The sequence below is a fragment of the Perognathus longimembris genome, chromosome 11 (genome assembly GCF_023159225.1).
Source record: "Perognathus longimembris pacificus isolate PPM17 chromosome 11, ASM2315922v1, whole genome shotgun sequence".
NCBI lineage: Eukaryota > Metazoa > Chordata > Mammalia > Rodentia > Heteromyidae > Perognathus > Perognathus longimembris.
Window position 1 is genome coordinate 24,818,955 of NC_063171.1, and position 21,411 is coordinate 24,840,365.

Here is a 21,411-nt window from a genome sequence, read left to right on the forward strand (position 1 = left end):
GTTTAAGGCCTACTGATCCGAGTCTTAATCTACAGTTGTGTTTATAGAACTTGGATGGATTTGTATGCATTGGAAAAGTACAGACTAGTAGGAGAAACTAAAAAAGTATGGCTATTGCCAAGCAATGGTGGCTCCCACCTGTGATCCTAGCTACTCAGAAGGTTGAGATAGGAAAGCCAGAGTTTGAATCCATCACAGGCAGGAAAGTCCCTGAGATTATTATATCTAATTAATCACAGAAAAAACCAGAAGTGGCACAGTGGCACAAGTGGTACAGTGCTAGCTTTGAGTAAAAGGAGCTCAGGGACAGTGCCCAGGTCCAGAGTTCAAGTCCCAAGAACATACAAAAAAGAAAAAAAATTATGACTGTTTATAATTGCTTTTAAGAAGATCTGACTACTACAGCATCTGCGGATGACATTCTGATAAATGACTTAGGGAAGAAGAGAATGTCTATGTAAGTGAGAAAGCTGGAGTATTTTCTTTAGAAGCTACATTAATTATGGGCCCTAATGAGGTTAACCTAACCTTCACATGTAAAGATAACGTGTAATGAGAAAAAGCAACCATGAAAGATAAGAGAGAATATAATATGGTCCTTTTGATAAAATATAAGCCAAACACATTCCTTTTTGTGTCCTAGAAAGTCAGGCTAATGGAATTACAAAGGAATGATTAATGTTGATGTGTATGTGGAAGTAAATTGCACTGAAGAAAATGGAAAAAGTCTAAATGAAAGTACGTGTGCATTATATATTATGTAAAGGAGAAAGCTCCTTACACATGAATTTTTGCAAGCTTATTGGTTCCAGTTCTATTTGTATTTTCTCTGTTACCTTCAAAATAGGAATCATAAAACGTACATGCCAAAATCTGCTATACAAAAGGGCTGATACACTAACTTTGAAAATAGATGGAAGTTTAGGCTTTCCTTTAAAAAATGATAGTCAAGATCTGGGAAAGAGTGACATTTTTTAAAAAAAAATATACTTTATCTGACTTAGATAACTGTAACCCCTCCATACATCACCTTAACAATAAAAATAAAGAATTTTTTAAAGTTTTTATTATAAAACTGATGTACAGAGAGGTTACAGTTTCATATGTTAGGCATTGGATACATTTCTTGTACTGTTTGTTACCTTGTGCCTCATACCCCCCCTCCCCCCTCCCCCTTCCCCCCCCCCGAGTGTTCAGTTCACTTACACCAAACAGTTTTGCAAGTATTGCTTTTGTTGTTGTTTCTCTTATTTTACCCTTTGTCTCTCAATTTTGGTATTCCCTTTGAATTTCCTAATTCTAATACCAGTACACACTGTTTCCCATACACTCAGGTAAGATTACAGAGATAGTGTAGATACAATCACAAGAAGGTGATACACGAACATCATCAATAGTAGAAACTACAGATACACATGGGATGTTGAAAGTAGTTACAACTGTGATATAACAATCATTTCCATAAAATGGAGTTCATTTCACTTAGCATCATCTTATGTGATCATAAGGGTATAGCTATTGGGCTCTTGTGATCCTCTGCTGTGACTTGCCTAAACCTGTGCTAATTATTCCCAATAAGGGAGACCATAGAGTCCATGTTTCTTTGGGTCTGGCTCACTTCACTTAGTATAATTTTTTCCAAGTCCTTCCATTTCCTTACAAATGGGGCAATGTCATTCTTTCTGATAGAGGCAAAAAATTCCATTGTGTATATGTACCACATTTTCCTGATCCATTCGTCTACAGAGGGGCATCTGGGTTGGTTCCAGCTTCTCGCTATGACAAATTGCGCTGCAATGAACATTGTTGTGCTGGTGGCTTTACTGTGATTTTGTTTGTGGTTTTTTGGATAAATACCCAAAAGTGGGGTTGCTGGGTCATAGGGGAGTTCTACATTTAGCCTTCTGAGGACTCTCCATACTGCTACTGCTTGCCAGAGTGGCTGAACCAGTTTACATTCCCACCAACAATGAAGTAGGGTTCCCTTTTGGCCACATCCCCTCCAACAATTGTTATTGTTAGTTTTCTTGATATAGGACATTCTTACTGGGGTGAGATGGAATCTCAATGTTGTTTTGATTTGCATTTCCTTTATGGCCAGTGATGTAGAGCACTTTTCATATGTCTCTTGGCCATTCTCATTTCCTCATCAGAGAAGTCTCTTTGTATGTCTTTAGCCCACTTGATGTGTGGGCTATTAGTTCTTTGCGGTTTTGTTTTGGAGGAAGGTAATTTTTTTAGTTCTGCATATATTTTAGATATGAGGCCTTTGTCCGTTGAATGGCGGGTAAAGATCTTCTCCCAGTCTGTGGGCTTTCTGTTTATCTTGCAAGCTATGTCCTTTGCCGTGCAGAAGCTCTGCAGTTTGATGCAGTCCCATTTGTCCAACCTTTCTTTGATTTGTAGACTTTCTGGGTCTTTGTTCAGGAAGTTCCGTCCTGCGCCAAGGAGCCCCAGTGTTTCTCCTACTTCTTCCTTTAGTGTTTTCAGGGTGTCTGTTTTGATTTTGAGGTCTTTAATCCATTTGGAATTGATTTTGGTGCAGGGTGATATATAAGGATCTAGTTTTAGTTTGTTGCATGTGTTGAGCCAGTTTTTCCAGCACAATTTGTTAAAGAGGCTATCTTTCTTCCAAACTATTGTTTTAGCCCCTTAAAATAAAGAATTTTTTAAAAACCTCATGAGAGATCGTGTTTCAGAAGAACAAATTTTCCTTTATAACAGTGGTTCCTGATTTTATTTACACATTGTGTTGGCAGAGGAAGCTTTTCAAAATACTGCTGCATTGGCGTCAAGATCTGATAGAAAGATATCCTTTGACTTACAACAGGCTTGTAGCCCAATCAACCCATTATAAAAATTGTAGGTCAAAACCACATTCAAACACCAACACCTATAGAACATCACGGTTTGCCCACACAGTCCACCGCAGAGGAAGAGCTGTAGACTCTAGTGATGGTTTACTATCGTGAGAGGGCACTATAGATGCTCAGAGTATCTTACCACTTACTATATATAGTGCAGCAAAAGAAGACTATTGTTTGTATATAAAATGCTCCTTCAGGAGCTCACAGGATGAGATTTTGATATCCAGATGTTTGTGCTACTTAGTTGAGTGCTAGAAAGTTTAGGAGGTGGGATGTGGTTGTTTGTGGCTGAGGGCAGGTGCTTAGAAGATGCAAGGGTGATATACAGAGGGGTTACAGTTTCATAAGTCAAATAATGAGTACATTTCTTTTTGAATAGTGTCATTCCTTCCCTTGTTCTCTCCCAGTTTTCCCCTCCTCCTTACCCACAAGTTGTATAGTTCATTTTCAATAGTGTCTAGTGAGGACCACTGCTGTATTTGTTTATCCTTTGTCCCACCCTTTCTGTGTGTCCCCTTTCTCTCCCAAAGACAGATAAACTAACAAATAAGACTCTCTCTGTATGTGTGAATGTGTATGTGTGTGTGTGTGTGTGTGTGTGTGTAATCACACAACTGAATTCTACTCTTCCATTAGAAAGAATGTACGCTTCTGAAGGAAATGGAAAGACTAGGAAAAAATTATTCTTCCTTCTTTTACAAAAAAAATAAGCAAGGAGCTAGAGCATGGCATATGTGCTAAATTTCATAATTTATGCAATGATTTTGGTGAATTAAACAACTACCAGACTCAAAATAATGCTGCTGGAATTCATTTCTATCCTTTATATTAAAGAGGCAAAATCCAAGACACTTGAATGTTGAATAAATTGCTCAGTCATGTAAACAAGTTGTGAATTTAGCCATCAAGTAATTGTTTTCTCCCACTGTATTGTAGAACTGCATAACATAATCATACACTTGATCTCTCTGAGTTGATTCCTCTGCCCACTTCCTTGCACGCACTCATGTCCTAGAAAGAATTTCAGGGCCCCATCTCTACAACACTGGGCTTTTTCCACGTGGGAGGAACAAGGCTGACACAGTCTGTTAGGTAAACATAAGTGACAAGTGACAGTGATTTACACCCAACTTGTACACTTCTGATTACCAATCCCTCCCCTGTTACGTAAACAGGTGCAAACTAAGATTTAATCAGTTTACACAGCACAGTAAATAATTTAATCTGTCTTTAGCACAGTACTTGCAAATGTAAATGTTTAAGCCCTAACTGATGTTCATGTTGTGATGCAAGCGTGCACTTTCTCAACCAGAAAAGCTGTGTCCACAAAAGGCTCTCAAGTGCCTCTGCCCAGGGGGATGGACGAACAGGGTGAGGCAGAAAATCCAGAGGTCTGGATAGAGACCTCATTGTTCCCAGTATAAAGGCCAGCTCTCAGCTCAGAGAACTGTTGTTCATCTCTTAATTCTTCCTGATTCTGACATACCTCTGCTCCTCTTAATTATTCCTACTTCACTGTTCTGCAGATATCTGAGATGGCTGCTGGTCTATGAAAAGTGAGGCAAGAAGAGAAATGAGGTGGAAAAAAGCAAGAAAACTGCAGTCCTCAGGCCATTTGCAAGAACCTCTGAATATGATGTGCATACACACTTCCTGCCAGTGTGCCAAGCAAGGCACTCTGCTCCTAGAGCCTATGAAACATGTATTCAAATGTGCCCTCAGCTGTCAGCCTGCTTTCAATACCTGCTAGACTCCACTGAAGCAGAATGTAGCCTTCTATGTCTTTTTCATCAGTATTACTCATGTTCTCTTTGCCCCTGAGCTGGGAGAATCAGAAAGGGACTTAACACTTCATCCCTTATGCTTCAGCTATGGCTTTCTCTATTGTGGAAGACCCTGGGCCTTGCAGTGATTCTATGATAGACCCCATGTTAATACATCTGGAGTCATCTGGAGGAAGGGTGAGTGTGCTTCAGAGAATAAGATTCCTCATTTTCCTGTCTGCTGAGAGAAGACTAGTTTAAAGCAAAGTTTATATCTGCTGGCATCATTGGTAATGCTATGGATGAACCTTGTTGCTATTTCAAAGTAACCAACAAAAAGTTTAAAAAAAAAGAATACCTATTTGTCTTTTGACTAAGGCTTGAGTAATAGATGGATTTGATTTTTTGCTGTAAGTACATTATGAGTGGTAGGGAAAGAATAGCTCATATTTACTAAAAGCACAGAGTTTCTTTTGCTGAAAATTATTATTATTACTACTTGTTACAAAGTCTCTTTTCTGAAACCATTTATTAAATAGTTAGCATAAACCAGGTGCTTTACTGGATATGATTATCTCATTTAATCCTCAGCTCAACACTTCAGGGCAAGAGTGTCATCATCCATTTACAAAGGAGATTGAGAATCAATGTTAGGTAACTTGCCAGGAGTTATTCAACTGGTAAAGGAAGATTCTCTTGAACATCCTTAATCTTAACTTGTGCTATATATCCTTCATTTCTTCTCCCTAACCCTGTGCCCTCTGAAATAAATCTCTCCTCTGCATAGCTCTCAGAGTAGACAGCTAGAGATCAAGGAGAAGAAGGCATAAAGCTTATGATCACAATGCAAATGGTGTTGTGTTTTCTGTTTTGAAAATTAGCTCAGTGACTTTTATGTTTTCTACACATTAATTCAATGAGTCTCTATATCAGCTTTATCCGGTAGAATTTATTATCATCCAGATGTATAGATAAGACATTGAAACAGAGGATGAAACCTTCCCAGCATCATACATTTACTAAGTATCTGGGCCAAGCCTGGCATCTTCCCTGAAGTGGGATTGTCCTATAGATGGACAAGATAGTACTAGCACAGGATTGGATTTAGATGACAGGCTAAACACTCAGAAAGTTCCTGACACTTCCTTTGAAGGAAAACAATGATTAGGGCAGAAATTCTTTAAACTAAAACACCTAAGTGACACTCTGAAATTTCCTATGAGAGAATATTTTCAAGGAAAGCACTGGAGATCACTTTCCTGTCACTACTGGTTAATATATCTGTATTGGAAAAGAGACATTGCACAGACAAAAATGCACAAGGATTGAACAGCCCAGGAAATCTCAGTGTCACTTCCAGAACAGTGATTGATAATTTAGACATGACGGTAAGAGGGTCAAGGACACAACAGGTGAAGACTGTGAAGGTCCAGACAACTACAACTTACTTCTTGGCTTGACTTTCTGCACTTTCCAACACGTAGTAGCCAGGTTTGCATTCATATTTGCAGATGGTACCCACGTCCTGGTTGTTCTTGAGACAGTGAGGCAGGAGTAAGTCAGCATTTGGTATCACTGGGGGAGCATCACATTCCAATTTGCAGTAGACTTCAGGGAGAGACCAGAGCCCATCTTCAAGACAGGTTAGCCATGGATTTGGTCCTGATTCCAGAAAAGAAAAGCACAGAGTACTCAGAACAAAGAGTTCAGCAAAAAGAATAAAATCCTATAGATATATCAACATTCTTCAAGTCATCATATTGTTCTTTGCTGAGCAGTGCCTCCAAAATCTTGCATCAAACATTCATCTTATGTGTTGTTAGCCATGGAGCACCCAATGTAGAAGTCACACCTTGTGTAGAAGTCACGTAAGTATTGAATTTAATGAAAGAGTGTAGTTAGAACCAAATCATTATCTTCTTTGCTCCCTCCCACAAATAATAAAAAATATTGTAGTGGCAGTAACCACAGATAATACTAAATAATAGATGACACTTATATAGTGGTTATTATATCTTAGCCACTATTAATATATTAATTTGCACAGACTTCAAATAAAAAAACATATAAACTAGATTCAGTCATTATTCCTTGTTGTGTGGATGATGAAATTAGTTTAGTAACCTGCCTAGCACATGAAGGGTAGAGTTAGGATTAAGCCAGGCAGCTTAAATGCCAGAAGCCTCAGCGGTCTTCTCAGTTTCCCCTAGTACAAACCATGGACTATTCTCAATCGCCAGCCCACTCCAGATCCACTAAATCAGAATGCCTCAGAATAAGACTTGGGAATCTGCCTGGGTAACAAGTAATTGTTAGACACATCCAAATCTGAGAGGCCTGGTAAGAAAAAGAGCTAGGTGGGAGGAAGTAGGAGCAAAACCAATCCCATCTTCATAGTAGCAGTGTAGCCTGGGACAAGTTATATAACTAAATTCTTCTCAGTTACAAAACACAACAAAGCACATCCAGCCCATTGAATGATTGCAAATATTTAATTTTAAAGCAAACATGGTACAATATACCATGGTTATTCTTCTATAAAGACAATTGAGCTGCTTGGTTTGACTTGGGGAGAATATGAAAAGAAAGGAAGTCTACGTTTCCTCCATGTATGTGACCTTGAGCCTTCTAGATGATCAAGGACAAAGAATGGTTTGTCTTTTCAGACTTGCCTGGTTATCAGGAGGATGTGTGACAGTAGAGCAGGTAGGAAAGAAAGATGCAGGGATAAAGAAAGAGCCCCCCCCCCGCCCCCCAGTAAGAGACTAAAGAGAATTTGCATGCTCCTGGATGGCCAGACAATACCTTGGAGCTTGGCTGGTGGGATACAGGAGATGGAGCAGCGTTTCAGATACTCGGTGCCCTCAGGGCAGGAGAAGTTTGCAAAGTTCACCAAGGATGAGTCTGGAATACCACAGTCAAGAAGAACGCAGCTCACATTCCGATCCCAGTGCCCAGAGAAACATGTGAGCACAATCTCCTAGAAATAAGAGAGAATTTGTTTCTTTCAGGATCACACAAAAGGGGTTATGCTCCACCACTGAGCCACACCCTAAACATAATTTTCTGTCTCTGAAGAGCCCTAGTGATCATTTATGCCAAAATCTAATATAAATAAAACTATCATCCCTTTGTCTCTTCTTATGTCTCACCATTATAATACAGCATCTCACAACACTTGGGTGTAATGAGAGGAGCTATTCTGAACAAGAGAATCATTGGATGACAGTGCTGTTCCAGGACAACCTGCTGGCTTGCACTTGCACGACCAGATATATATCTGCCCCTTTCTACCCACCTCTACATGCAAAGACACTAGCTCCTGTAGGCTTTATGCTTCTGCCTTGTATTTATTTCTGCCCTAGGACACAGGGGCAGGAACCTGGAGAGGAAACTTGGTGCTTATTCTTCCTGCTTTCTCCTGAGGAAGTGTCTGCACACTGGGTCACCCTTGGCTATCATCTCTATTCAGCTGCTGTTCTTTCTCCTCATGGGCTCTGCTGTTTCCCACGGCTGACGTTTCAGGTCTAACAGTAACAGCTGAGCCCTTTATTCCCTGATTACTGTATATCTCCTGGATCCTTCCCAGACCTTTAGAAGAAGTCTTTCTATTAAATGTTCTCACGTTACCTGCTTTGGAGCTTGTCACTCATTTCCTGCGGGTACCTTATTAATGAGCCCATTGATAACAGTACATAGTGTCTAAGAACAATTGAACTTAGAAGGCACCCAATGTGGTTAAGTGGAAGCAAATCCAAGTATGTCCTGGGCCTGCCATTTCAGTCAGGCAGACATAGACCATTAATTAAACAAAGAGATATTTATTACATAGCTTGACATGGCAAATGTGTCATATTTAGAAATATGACTTCAGGAGCTAAAAGTTTACCAGGAGTGTAAATTTCATGCTGAGTAAGTGGCTAAGAATATATCTAAAGAAGAAAAAAGTTGGAAAGTGAGAGAAAAGGAAAGAAGGCAGAAAAGAAATAAAGAAAATACCACAGATATAATTTTATTTGTTATAAGGTAGCCCCTGCTCCTTACTATAATGCTTGGAGATAACAGAATATAAACAAAGCAAATAAAATAAAAAGAGGAGAAAAATGGAATTCTGAAGAAAGTAAACATAACTTTGTGAGGTCAAGCCACAGGCTATGATTGTGTGTGGCATGGAAGAAGGCACACAGTGGGAGCTGGAGGAGAGACAGTCTCTCCTGGGCAGGGAGGGAGAACATTTAGGGGAGTATCACTGAAGGAGCCACAAGGGACAGAAGAGATGGAAGAAGTAGGTATATGGAGTGGAAATGAGAATGAACAGGTCCTAGAAGCCAGAAGTTCATTGTTCCTTTGAGAAAAGCACAATAGTCACTTGAGAAACTGGGTTAAAGGTTAAAAGTGGAAAGGGGAGTTCCTATGCCTGAGACAGCCATTCTGTCAGGAGTCTACCATGGTACCAAAGCCAAATCCCCAATGACTGCTGAAGGCACCTGTCACTCCTGACACCAACTCCTGGCAAGCTTTTCTTCACTGCTTCCCAGTGTGTCTCTATTGTCTGCCAGAAGGACCCAAGTGAAAGCCAGACATATTTTTCTATTTAGCTTCAGTTCTTGTGTCAACAAAAAGCAAATGTCCCTACTGTCTTGTGATCACCAGCCAGGATTGTATAATTTCCTTCACGGGGCCAGCTTTGGCTGAGAGAGCAGCTGGTCAGCTGCAGAGCGCTGTTGCTGACTGTATCACATGGCTGGCAGAGGGTGACTGTCCATCTTTCTCCTTCCAAATGCTTCTGCTCCTTATACAGGAAATCTGGCTCAGCCCACCATAAGCCAGGAACCATTTAAAGATCATCACCAAATCCTGCAAAGATTGCTTGGGTGTTTTGACTTTGTTAAGACATGTCCATTGATCTTAATTTTAATGCGTTGCAAACATCACCTCCTCTCAGCTCTTCATCAGCCACCACACATTCATTCTGTCCCTACCTTTTTTTTTTTTTTTCAATATCTCTGCTTTATCTTTAGTGTGTACATACTGTTGTCTGAATTGCAAAACAGATGATAGATGTTCTTTTTTTTTTTCAACTAAAGCATACTACATCAAGGAATTGATCCCTCAATATAATTAAAATTGATTCTGTCTAGACAAGTATGAAGCCTTCTGAAACATAAGTAGGCCTTCCTTTAAATTCTGACCATCTCTAAGCATATGAAATTCTTGCACAGGTTTACCACCTGTTAAGCAATCAATTGCATAAGGTAAACAAATTTCCAGTCTTACAAACCAGTAACATCTGACCAATAATCATGGGTTCATTCTTTTCTCATGATAGTACACATCTTCTAATTTTCTACTTAAATACCATTAATCTGTGCCTGAAATAACCTTGCTTATGTATGTCTCATTATATTCTCATGTTTTTCTAAGAGTTGTGTCCCTGTTTAAAACTTCTGTGTATAGTATTCTAAACTCTCTAAAGGGAGTGACAGAGAACAAAGCTCTTATAGTTGGGAATATATAATCAGGCTCATAATAATGGCAACACAACAGTAGCTAGTGTCATTTTTCTATCAACTTTTAAATAACTGCCATTTAGGCACCATAGTAATCAATGAGTTAAATACTTACTTTCTGACTATTTTACAAATAAGTTTGAAGAGATTAGTTCCTTTTGTTTGCTTTTTTCCCCAAAATACATACCTACTACTTAGGGGAGCCAAAATTTCATCCAAATTGGTTTCTAAGTAATGCTCATTGTTGGGGCTGTTTCTCTGCTCCAGCTCAGATGCTTATTTCTTTCTCTCTTATTACCCTCGTATCGTCCTCTCCCCTAACCCTCGGCCTGCAGGTATGTCAAGGTGGGACGTAGGGGTCACTCCAGCCTGGCGTGAACGTGACCTATGTGGTAATGTGGCCGCTATCCTTCCCTGGGAGCTAGCGTACATAGACCACGGAGTAGGCTTCTGAGAGCGAACTAACTTTATTGAGGGAAGGTCAAGGGGAGATGATTCCTAAGGAAGGGGGTTGGCCAGGATTCCGATAGGCCATGAGCTGTCACGTGACCTCCAAGGGGCTGGGTCACTTGAGCCCACCGAACCCGGGCAGGGTTGGTGGGCGCCCGGCTGGCTGGCAGGTTGGAGGGCTGTTGGCCCAACCGGTTTCTCTGGATTCCAATCTAGAGGGGGTAGCAGGGCCGCATTCCCCAGGGCTGGGGGAGGTGCATCAAGCCCCTTCCATCTAGGGGGGAAAGATGGACCCCAACAGCTCATAACCAACATATTCTACTACATCGACCACACTTGAGATCTTGGAAATGGGTCAGAAGAAATTTGGGATGGGACTTCTAGAACTAAGGAAAATTCAACCAAAACTAGTATCCTGATAGAATCTTTGCCTTTGTGACATATTTAATGTGTTTGGAGAGAAATTCATCTGCATTTCTCTATTTTTATAAAAGAGAAGGGTGATAGTAGGAACAGTCAATGAATCATTGGCAAGTTAATTGCAACTGTTTTTCATAGAAATCATACACACATTTCGCATTTTCATCTTGAAAGAAAAAAGGAGACATACAATTTCTGAGTGGAAGATATTTAAAACAAAGGAGAGTGGAATGCACATTCCTATGTATTGCCCTCCTAGAGGGTAAATTTACATCCCAGTTAATCAGATTCACACATGCTGCTGGACACTTTACATTTCTTTGAATCCATACTTTTCTTTACTTGTTAGAGCAAAGATTTAAAACACCTTCTCCTCCATGGTCCAGCCAGCGAGAAGTGCATGAATAATTTCGGGAAAACCTGGTCCTACTAATCAGAGGATTCCAACTCACCTGCATAGGCTTGAGGTACTGCCCCCTGTTGGTCTGTAGGACAAACCCCTTTTGACAGGTGATGGCACATTCCAGGTGACCAGGGCTTTTAGAGGTGCAGTTCACCTTTTCCATATTCTCAAACAGTGGTGGTGCACAGCTGCGCTGGTACCCACAAGGCCGATGGACACAGCTAGAATGATAGAAACACAACATCTCAGGACTGGGTTAGAACCAACAGGCAGCTGCAAGGATTTCAGTGGTTCCTCTGAGAAATGCCTCTAACAACTTATTTTGAACAATGTATCCTTCAAAGCTCCATTTAACTAGTCATTTTCTCTGGGATTACTTGGAGCCATGACCCATCACATATACAGTGCCAAGTCACAATTAATTAACTTATGATGGCTCTTCCAGGAGAATCAAATGGTGATGGGATGAAGGAGAAACAAGATTCTAAGAGTTCTGGTTGATCTCAATTGGGGATGATATTCAAATTTGAACCAACAGAATGGATGGAGAACAAGCTAAGGAGTGGATCCTAGAGACCCTTTGTTGTGTAAACATCAACCTTTTAGATGCTTGATCACAGGTCTGCCCCAGGGTTCCTATAACAAAGGTCTGTGTATATGAAATGACAAAAACCATCTGCTGACTGACTGACATGGAAATATTTGGACTACTTGTATAGCCCTAGTAGTACACACCACTAAATACCAGTACAAGCTACTAAGAGGAAACTTTCACGTATTGAATCCCCATCACATGCTTGACAACGTGCTAGGTACTTTGAGAGACATTCCCTCAGCAGAAAGCTATTTCCTGGATCAGTAGGGCCAACCATCAAGAACAGGAGAGATAGATAAACTCCCTAGGGTTCAAGGAGGCTCATTCTGAACCACAAGATCAGTAAGAATGCAATACAGCAAGAAAAGGACAGCCTTCCTTCTATAGCCAAATCAGAGACTGGAAATTAACATAAGGCCAATGGGTTTGAATCCTGATTCCACCATTTACTGGAGAGAGTTACTCATTCCCCCAGTGTTCCACATCTTTTTTTTTTCTATAAAATGAAATAATTAGAATAATAAAGTTTTATTCCCATGTGAGTTCTATTTCTCTGCTACTCTACTGTCAATGTCTCCCCAGTGCTCTGTTGGCTATTTGCCACCCTGGCTTTTCAGTTCTCTGACATTTCCTTACCTTTGTTGGATTTACTGAAATTTCTTTCCTTTTTTTTTTCTTCAAATTTTTATTATCAAACTGATGTACAGAGAGGTTACAGTTTCATACGTTAGGCATTGGATACATTACTTGTACTGTTTGTTACCTCGTCCCTCGTACCCCCCCACCCTCTTCCCCCTTTCCCTTTCCCCCCATGAGGTGTTCGGTTCACTTACACCAAACAGTTTTGCAAGTATTGCTTTTGTAGTCGTTTTTCTTTTTTTACCCTGTGTCTCTCAATTTTGGTATTCCCTTTCAATTTCCTAGTTCGAATACCAGTATACAAGGTTTCCAATATACTCAGATAAGATTACAGAGTTAGTGTAGGTACAACCACGGGAAGGTGATACAAGAACATCGTCAATAATAGTAGCTACAGATACATATGGGACATTGAAAGTAGTTACAACTGTGATATAACAATTGTTTCCATAACATGGAGTTCATTTCACTTAGCATCATCTTATGTGATCATAAGGGTATAGCTATTGGGCTCTTGTGATCCTCTGCTGTGACTTGCCTATACCTGTACTAATTACTGAAATTTCTTAAAAGGCCTTCCTTCTGCAAGAATCCTCTTCAGCTATCTTCCTTCCATGAAGTTATAAAAAAACAACTGCTTTCTAAGATCTCTTCTACTTTCTGTTGTACTATATGTTATTTTATTGTTCTTCAATTAACTTCTTTTCTTAATCCACAAGATAATTTATATCTGAATGTCTCCAAATCTCCTATCTGGAGTGTAAACTTCTTGAAGAGAAATATGCCCTCTTCCTCATTTTTATATTCACCACATACCTTCCTGAAGTAGATATAAGAAATATTTACTGGTTAATTTGTTTGTACCATATTATAGATAACAGAGTAAGTTCCTAGCTATCAAAATGGAAAAAAAATTAGATTACATTTATTTCAAATGAGGATCTGAAATAAGAAAATTATCTAATAATGAAGTGGTCTATTACCTCACTCATACATTCATTAATAAACAGTTACTAAGCACTTTATTCTTTTCAAGTCATTGATCTCAGCACTAGCGATATAATAAGGCCTAAAGGAACTCGCAGTCTAGTGAAGGACATTAACAAGGTGTTTTCTTGTTTTTTATGTCATTGCCACTGGTCCCAACTATCCATCAAATTGATAACCACTTGTCCACAATAATGTGCTGTTTGCTCCTAGATTGTATTAGTCAGTGATTTTATCAATGAGCTGGGCAGTAATTTAAGAAATTGGAAAGTAAAATGTCACTGGATATGCACATAGTGGCTTAGATAATTGAGAGTTTATTAAAAATGCAGTATCTTCCAAAGGGCAGATTTGATCTGCCTGTGATTAATTTGCTGTCCTGGACCTTAAACTATTGGATTTAAATCATATTCCAGGGACATTCTCTTTCTTTTCTTTTTTTTCTCAACTTTTTCCCCTTTTTATTACTATTAAGTAGTGTACAAAGTAGTTGTCATTTAACAAAGCAGTTTATGAATACAGTATATCTTGGTCAATGTCACTTCTTTCAATATTCGTACCTATTCTTCTCCTACCTACCCCTTCCCTCAACTCTTCTTTTTTTTAAAGTTTTATTATCAAACTGAATTACAGAGAGGTTACAGTTTCATACGTTAGGCATTGGATACATTTCTTGTACTGTTTGTTACCTTGTCCCTCCCCCCTCCCCTCTCCCCCTTTCCCTTCCCACCCCCACCCCGCTTTGAGTTGTTCAGTTCATTTACAGCAAACAGTTTTGCAAGTATTGCTTTTGTAGTTGTTTGTCTTTTTTTACCCTGTGTCTCTCGATTTTGGTATTCCCTTTCAATTTCCTAGTTCTAATACCAGTATACACAGTTTCCAATATACTCTGATAAGATACAGAGATAGTGTAGGTACAACCACAGGAAGGTGATACAAGAAGATCATCAGTAATAGAAGCTACAGTTACACATGGCACATTGAAAGTAGTTACAACTGTGATATAACAGTCATTTCCATAACATGGAGTTCATTTCACTTAGCGTCATCTTATGTGTTCATAAGGGTATAGCTATTGGGCTCTTGTGATCCTCTGCTGTGACTTGCCGACACCTGTGCTAATCATTCCCTATAAGGGAGACCATATACATACTTGACAGGTAGAGAATGTAAGCATTGGAGGTAAGTGATATGGAGGAATTTTTTTGGTTTTGTTTTGTTTTTTGCCAGTCCTGGGCTTGAACTCTGGGCCTGAGCCCTGTCCCTGGCTTCTTTTTGCTCAAGGCTAGCAGTTTCCCACTTGAGCCACAGCACCACTTCCGGCTTTTTCTATTTATGTGGTGCTGAGGAATCAAACCCAGGGCTTCAGGTATACGAGGTGAGCACTTTATTACTAGGCCATATTACCAGCCCAGGAGGAATCTTTTTTACTCCTTTATGTTCTAGCTTTTCCTTGTGATGGTACAGTATCAATCATGGGACCTGATGAAGGGAGAGAGATATGAGTGGAGGGAGAGAGGGCTCTTATGAGTCAGCATATTTCCCCAAATCAAATGTTTATTATTGGGTATAAAGTATGGAAGGAATGTAAGTCTTTAGTGATGCAAAGAACTCTGAACTCCATAGATACTAATGACTGTTATGCCCAAAATACAGTATTTTCATCAAGTTGAATGGGAAGCACCAGAAAACCAAGTCATTAACACTCTGCTTCATATCAAATGATTACCAAGTAATTCCCGTGAAAGAGAATGTGCTGTTTTTAGTGACTTCATCTAATTAATCCACATAGTTGCTGAGGACAAACACATGCTGTGATAAGACAGAAAACAAACACTGCAGGAGCTCTCTCCCATGGATGAGGTGCTAAGCTGCACTGAAGCCTCCAAGGATGGGAAAAGTCCATCAATATTGATAGCAGGGAAAGAGCAAGACAGAAGTACATAGGAGAGGAAAGTGGCATGAAGTTTGACTAAGGCCAGAGAAAAAGAGAGTGAGAAAGATAGAGGAGGAACCAAAGTCCTATTTATGAAGTGAGAAATGGTTTTAGGGCAGTGGCTACAAATTCTTTCACTAGCTTATATTTCCATTTGCTTCCTTTTTTAAGGAATTTGTTTTATGAGGACGGTGTTTGTCAGGTCGTTAGTTTCTGGTGGCATCTGGTACCAATTGTAGACTTCTTTCCCTTGCACCCCAACCCTAAACCCAATTTTGTGTTTCTTTTGCACTACAAAGGCTGCTTCCAGAATGAGTATATTGTGTTCTCTTCTATTCCATCTTCCTATTATTCTCTCATTGTTCCTAACTCTATGCAAGTTCTAAACATGTAAAAATAATGTTAGCAGTACAAATCATTCACCTTACAATTCCTCTAAGAAAGTATTCCTATGGTCTTTTTCATAAAGTAAATGAAAGTGGCAGAAATGACACCTCACAATGCCCCCAGAGAGGCAGGAGGTTAGGTGTTTATCTTCATCTAATGTATGAGGAAACTAAAGTCATCTGGAAACTAGATAGAGGACCACACAGTGAGCCAGAGAAAAATTCTCAGGCTGGATATCAGGTCCTCTCAATTTCCAGGACCAGATTAGGGTTGTCTTCCTAGGTTGCCCTTCTACTGCTTTCTGTCCAGCTCAGAAGCAAGCATTATCAGCCATGTGAACCAAGGATCTCAGATTTAGAGGTAGGCAGGCACAAGCAGGGGGTATTTATTCATTCATCTTAGTTTTAAGCAGTTTTATATTAAAGTATAGCATTACAAAGTAGAAATATTTGTTCAAATGTTGCTACCTGCAAAATGCCCTGATAAATGCACTTCCTCCATTTGTTTTTGCAAAATCTCCTCACCCTTCCAGCCATTCTCAGCTCCTGCCAATCAGATAGGATTCACAGATATTTCCATTTTAACAAGTGACAACATTTCAAGCCAAAGGGTTGAATTGCTTATGTGATGAAGTTTTAAGTCAGGAGGTCCTTTGGAATCACATACAGAGAAGGCCACCAACCAATATTCTAGGTTTGCTCTCTCTCTTTGAATCCTCTATTCTCTTTCTTCTAGTTCCTACTGCAAAGTCATAGGATATTGTTTTGTTATTGGTAGTGGTGGTGTTCATGGAGGTTGAACTCCGGCCTGGGCTCTATGCCTGACTGTTTTTTCCTCAAGGCTAGTATTCTGCCACTTTGACCCACAGCACCACTTCTAGTTTTCTGGTGGTTAATTGGAGACTAGGGTCTCATTGATTTTTTCCTGCTCAGGCTGGCTTGAACTGCTATCCTCAGATCTCAGCCTCCTCACTAGCTAAGGATTACAGGTGTGAGCCATAGAGCCAGGCAGGATGTCTGTTGTTGTTGTTAGTTTTCTATTTTCTTTTTCTTAAAGGGCACTTAAGTGCAGAATTGCACTTGTATTTTACCTCCTCTTAAATGAATTAAGTTTCCGGTTCCCTATTCCCTTCACATCTTAACAATATCTTACAATAAATAACGATGTGTTTTCTCCTTGGCTGGTTGGGCATGCAAATTATGCCTGGATTTCAGAAACTTCTATGGGCATGGTTCCATGAGTGAGGCTTTCTTCACCAGAGCTATATGAGACACATTTATATAGCTTTTGCAAACACTGTAGTTGCTCAAGCTTTATTCTCTGGGGACTTTTGTGATGGGATGCTAGTATCTATGATGTTTTCAAGTATCAAAGTCTTATATACTTACTAGAAGAGAAATCCAGCTCATTAAAGATCTGGATATATGTAACCTCAAAAATATATGAATGAACTTTACAGCTATTAAAAGCTTGTCTCTAAAAAGGGAAATGGGTCTCACTGCTTTATCATTAAAGTTTAATATATTAACTAAAAATTATGTAGAAACCGCAGGGGTAAGTTCAAAGCACAAAACATACCTCTCTGTTTTATTTATTTATTTGTTTATTTATTTTATTTATTCATTCATATTTATTTATTCATTCATTTTTAAAGTGAAGTACAGAGGGGTTATAGTTTCATGTGTAAGGCAGTGAGTACATTTCTTGTTCAACTTGTTACCTCCTTCCTCATTTTCCCCCTGCCTTCCTCCTCCTCCTTCCCCACTCCACTTCATGAGTTATACAGTTGGTTTATACCAAATGGTTTTGTAAGTATTGCTTTTGGAAAGGTTTGTCTTTTTATCCTTTGTCTCTCCATTTTGCTATTCCCTTTAACTTTCCTAGTTCTGATACATGTATATACAGTATCCAGGGTACTAAGATCAGATATAGCAATGCTTTGAAAAGAGAAAAGAAATAATGTGTTACTTAAATTCATGATTCCTTCAGGGAAAGTTTTTATCATTACATTTGACTTGACTTACTGTGTGAGTAGGCTATGTGAAGAGCAAAGAGATGTCCTATAAAGTTCTTTCTGAGGCTTTATAGAAAGAATACAGAGAAAGGTATCTAAAATTATGAATATAGCACTAGTTAACCCATCACTGTTAAAAGAATCAAATTCAGCATACGTAGTCCTCTTAAATTCTCACTAACAAATTTGGCCAATAAAACCATGTCTTATGGCTCATGCCTATAATCTTAGTTACTTGGGAGGCTGGTGTTAAGAGAACCACTGAGGCAAAGCAAAAAATCCTCTAGACTCAATTTCAACCATTACCAAATTAGGTCCATGCTATTCTAGCTATTAAGGAAGCATAAATGGGAGAATCAAAGGTTAGGCCAGTGCAGCAAAGAACAAGACTTTGAAAATTAAAGAAAACTCTAAGTAGCTGATGTCTCTCAACTGGTAAAGTGAAAAGTTCTAACAAGTGCCAAGTTCTCAGTTTAAATCTTAATACTGCAGAACAACAAGAACAACAAAAATCTCAGTATTGACAGGAATCAAGATCTCTGTCTAAAGATAGACTTACAGTCAGACTCTCAAGTCTTCCTAGGGTTTCCATGGCAAGTGAAAAGCAGGTTAAGGCTGGCACCAGATGACAAATGTCATTCTCTACAGGTAGACTGGCAAATTCACTAACAAACTCATCAAAAGCTGACCCCCAGAAGATGCCAAACCAAGCACACCTTATTAGTTTTCCATTCCTTGAGGCCACTGTGGGGAGGTTGGCATCACTTACAGCCCAAGTTCACATTTGAGAAGCTGGGTAGCTCCTGAAAAGAGGGGGTGGGGGTGGAATCCAAGCTGTTTCCCTTCCAGCTTCCCTGAAGCTTTGGTCTACATTACCTCTGAGGCTCTGGGCCACCTTGGCCAAACCTCAGGAGGCTAAGTCAGTATTCCAGACTCAGCGAGTCAAAACTGAAATTCTTGAGTCTCTCATGTAAGAGTTGAGAAAAGTTTATGGCCCAACCACCCCATTTCTTATGGTGAAAATGGGAGGTAGGGAAGATATTTAATAATAGAAGACTGGTAAAACTGAAATGGACTTGAAAGACAATGTAACCCAAATTTCCTCAGTTTAGAAAGAAAACTGAGTCCCAGAGAAATAATGGAATATTCCAGCTCTTCCTACAGCACTAAGCACTAAGTAAACATAAAAACAAAGATTTACTAATCTTTGGCCCAAATTCAAAAGCAGGATCATATCAGCAACTAAATGTTTCTTAAGTCAATATCCCACCCTCCCAGGTTGTTCAGATATGTCTGACAGAGATTTATTTTGTTTTTCTTAGACTTTAGTTTAGTGAAAAGGAAACTTCCTGGCTGGGATCTCTACCACACTTTTCAAGAAATCGCCTGGTATGATGGAGAAAGCAGGAGACAACAACCATGTGACATTAGTTCTTGTCTTGGCTTGCTCCTATTGACCTCTATGACCTTGGGCAAGTCTTTCAACCATTCTGGCCCTCCATCCACAAATTTTAAAAATGACAGGGCTAAACTCGGTTCTATGAAAAGTCCTTTCCAGCTTTAACATGGTGTTGAATTTCACAGATGAAGTGATGGTGGTATTGGGGTGGGAGTACAGAAAACCTGTGAACAGACAGGATGTGGCAGGGAACTCAAGAAAGACTCTCTCATAATCTCTCTTGCCCAATATAAATCTTTTACTTAATGTCTCAATTTTTCAGTTGCTTAGTTGAACAAAATACTCCAAGACCTTTATCTTAAAAGTATCACCATTGACTAAATAGCAACCCCAGTGGTTTCTCTAGAATAGCTCTGTTGTGGCTAAATAATAAAAAAGTGGGATCAGATTTCCCTCCATTTTGTTGATTCCTATTAATAGAAGCAGGAGTAAGTTCAGAAGGAATGCATTCTCTGGATTTGGTCACAGAGGAGGATGTACAGAGTGCAGAATGGATTGGCAGAGACAGAGCTCTCATTAATCTTTCTACTACTAACTGCAAAACCTAATGTAGTAATAACAGCATTCATTCTCAGAGAAGGTTGCTATTCCTCAAAACCATTCTAAGCAGTCCTCACTTTGGCTCTCCATCTCCACAAGCTTCGTCTCTGCTTTGCAGGACAGGAGCTAGATTAAATGTTAAATACATTGCTAACAATCGTCTTGGACAAACCAATGATGGTACTTTGAAGGATCAAACCAATTACGAAGGAAAACTTGATTCAATTTGTTCTCCCCAAGATTTTATTCTCACGTGAAGAAGATAGGATCTCTGTGATCATTCTGATTATTCCTTTACAATGCAGATAAATAACAGATGCCTGCACCCTTCTGTTCCTGCCTCCCTAGGAAAGTGGAAGTTATCCCTGATCATTTATTTACGTCACAGCCCACAGTTGGACTCTACCATAACTCTGTTGGGGCATGTCATTCTCTCCCTAGAATGTGACTTACATTACTTATTTTTAAGTTCAAGACTGGACATTGGTGGCCCCAGTCCTGGGTAATTCACTTGGCTCATTTCTAATTCTGGGCATAGGTCATCATCATTATTATTATTTTTTTTTTTTTACCATGCCTGGCAGTAACACCAGAAGTCCCATCCAAAGGCCCCTGCCATTTTAAAGAGAAACAGCCCAAAGTGCTCCATTTCAAAAGCCATGCCTCATCAAATTTCAAAATTTATCATTTTCATGTTTTAAAAAAGATGTGGAATACCAGAGAAAGAGCAATGTAATTCAGTTACTGTCTTACCACACAGAGATTGTGCTTCCTAGTACTTGCCCAAGGAAGCAGAATCACCCTTGTGAAATGACAAACACAATCTCCATGCACATATCTCTAATTTCCAAAGGCAATAGCTGTCTTCAGGAGAGGTATTTCCTAATATGTAATCACCACTGGAGCCCCCTGCCCCCCAAGGACTCCACTGTTGACTCCCCCTCCCCCTCAGACTCCCATGCCTATGAGTCATCTCTGGGTTCCAATGAAACAATGAATTCAGGAGTGACACTTCTGCCTCTGCCACTGCCACATTCACAGACTGACCCTGGGGAATTGTAAAACATGTGGCACTAAGTAACAACACTGATGAAATTTAACAGGTATAAGTTTCTGACTTTGTTCCTCCTAGAATGGCACTATCAGGAAGGAAGGCTGGGGAGCGTGACTTATTTGTGGTCTAAACTCTAGCTAAAGGTAAATGGAGATCTTGTGCCAGTACCTTCCATAGCTCTCAAATTCACATGCAGTAGTGGAACAACAACGTATGCTAGGCCATTTGGGGATTTTTTCCTTAATAACTTCCTGGTGCCCCCCTCCCCCACCAGAACGTCTTGCTTTCATGATCTACTAAGTCCAGAATTTGCCATCACTTGGTTGGGATCAGATTTGGAATATTATTGGCTTCTGTTGTTTTGCTCTTCCTAGCACTTTATAGCCC

General features: G+C 39.6%; 1 protein-coding gene across 2 annotated transcripts in view; it reads right to left on the bottom strand.

Moving 5' to 3' along the window:
• The window catches only part of Pappa2 (pappalysin 2), a 233,811-nt gene that overhangs the window by 65,684 nt on the left and 146,716 nt on the right, over positions 1-21,411 (bottom strand). For both annotated transcript variants that reach the window (XM_048356418.1, XM_048356419.1), the window contains exons 15-17: positions 11,463-11,634; positions 7,436-7,610; positions 6,079-6,292 (exon numbers count right to left, since the gene is read on the bottom strand). In XM_048356418.1, the coding sequence (XP_048212375.1) occupies positions 6,079-6,292; positions 7,436-7,610; positions 11,463-11,634 (561 nt within the window). The remainder of the gene's footprint in view (positions 1-6,078; positions 6,293-7,435; positions 7,611-11,462; positions 11,635-21,411) is intronic.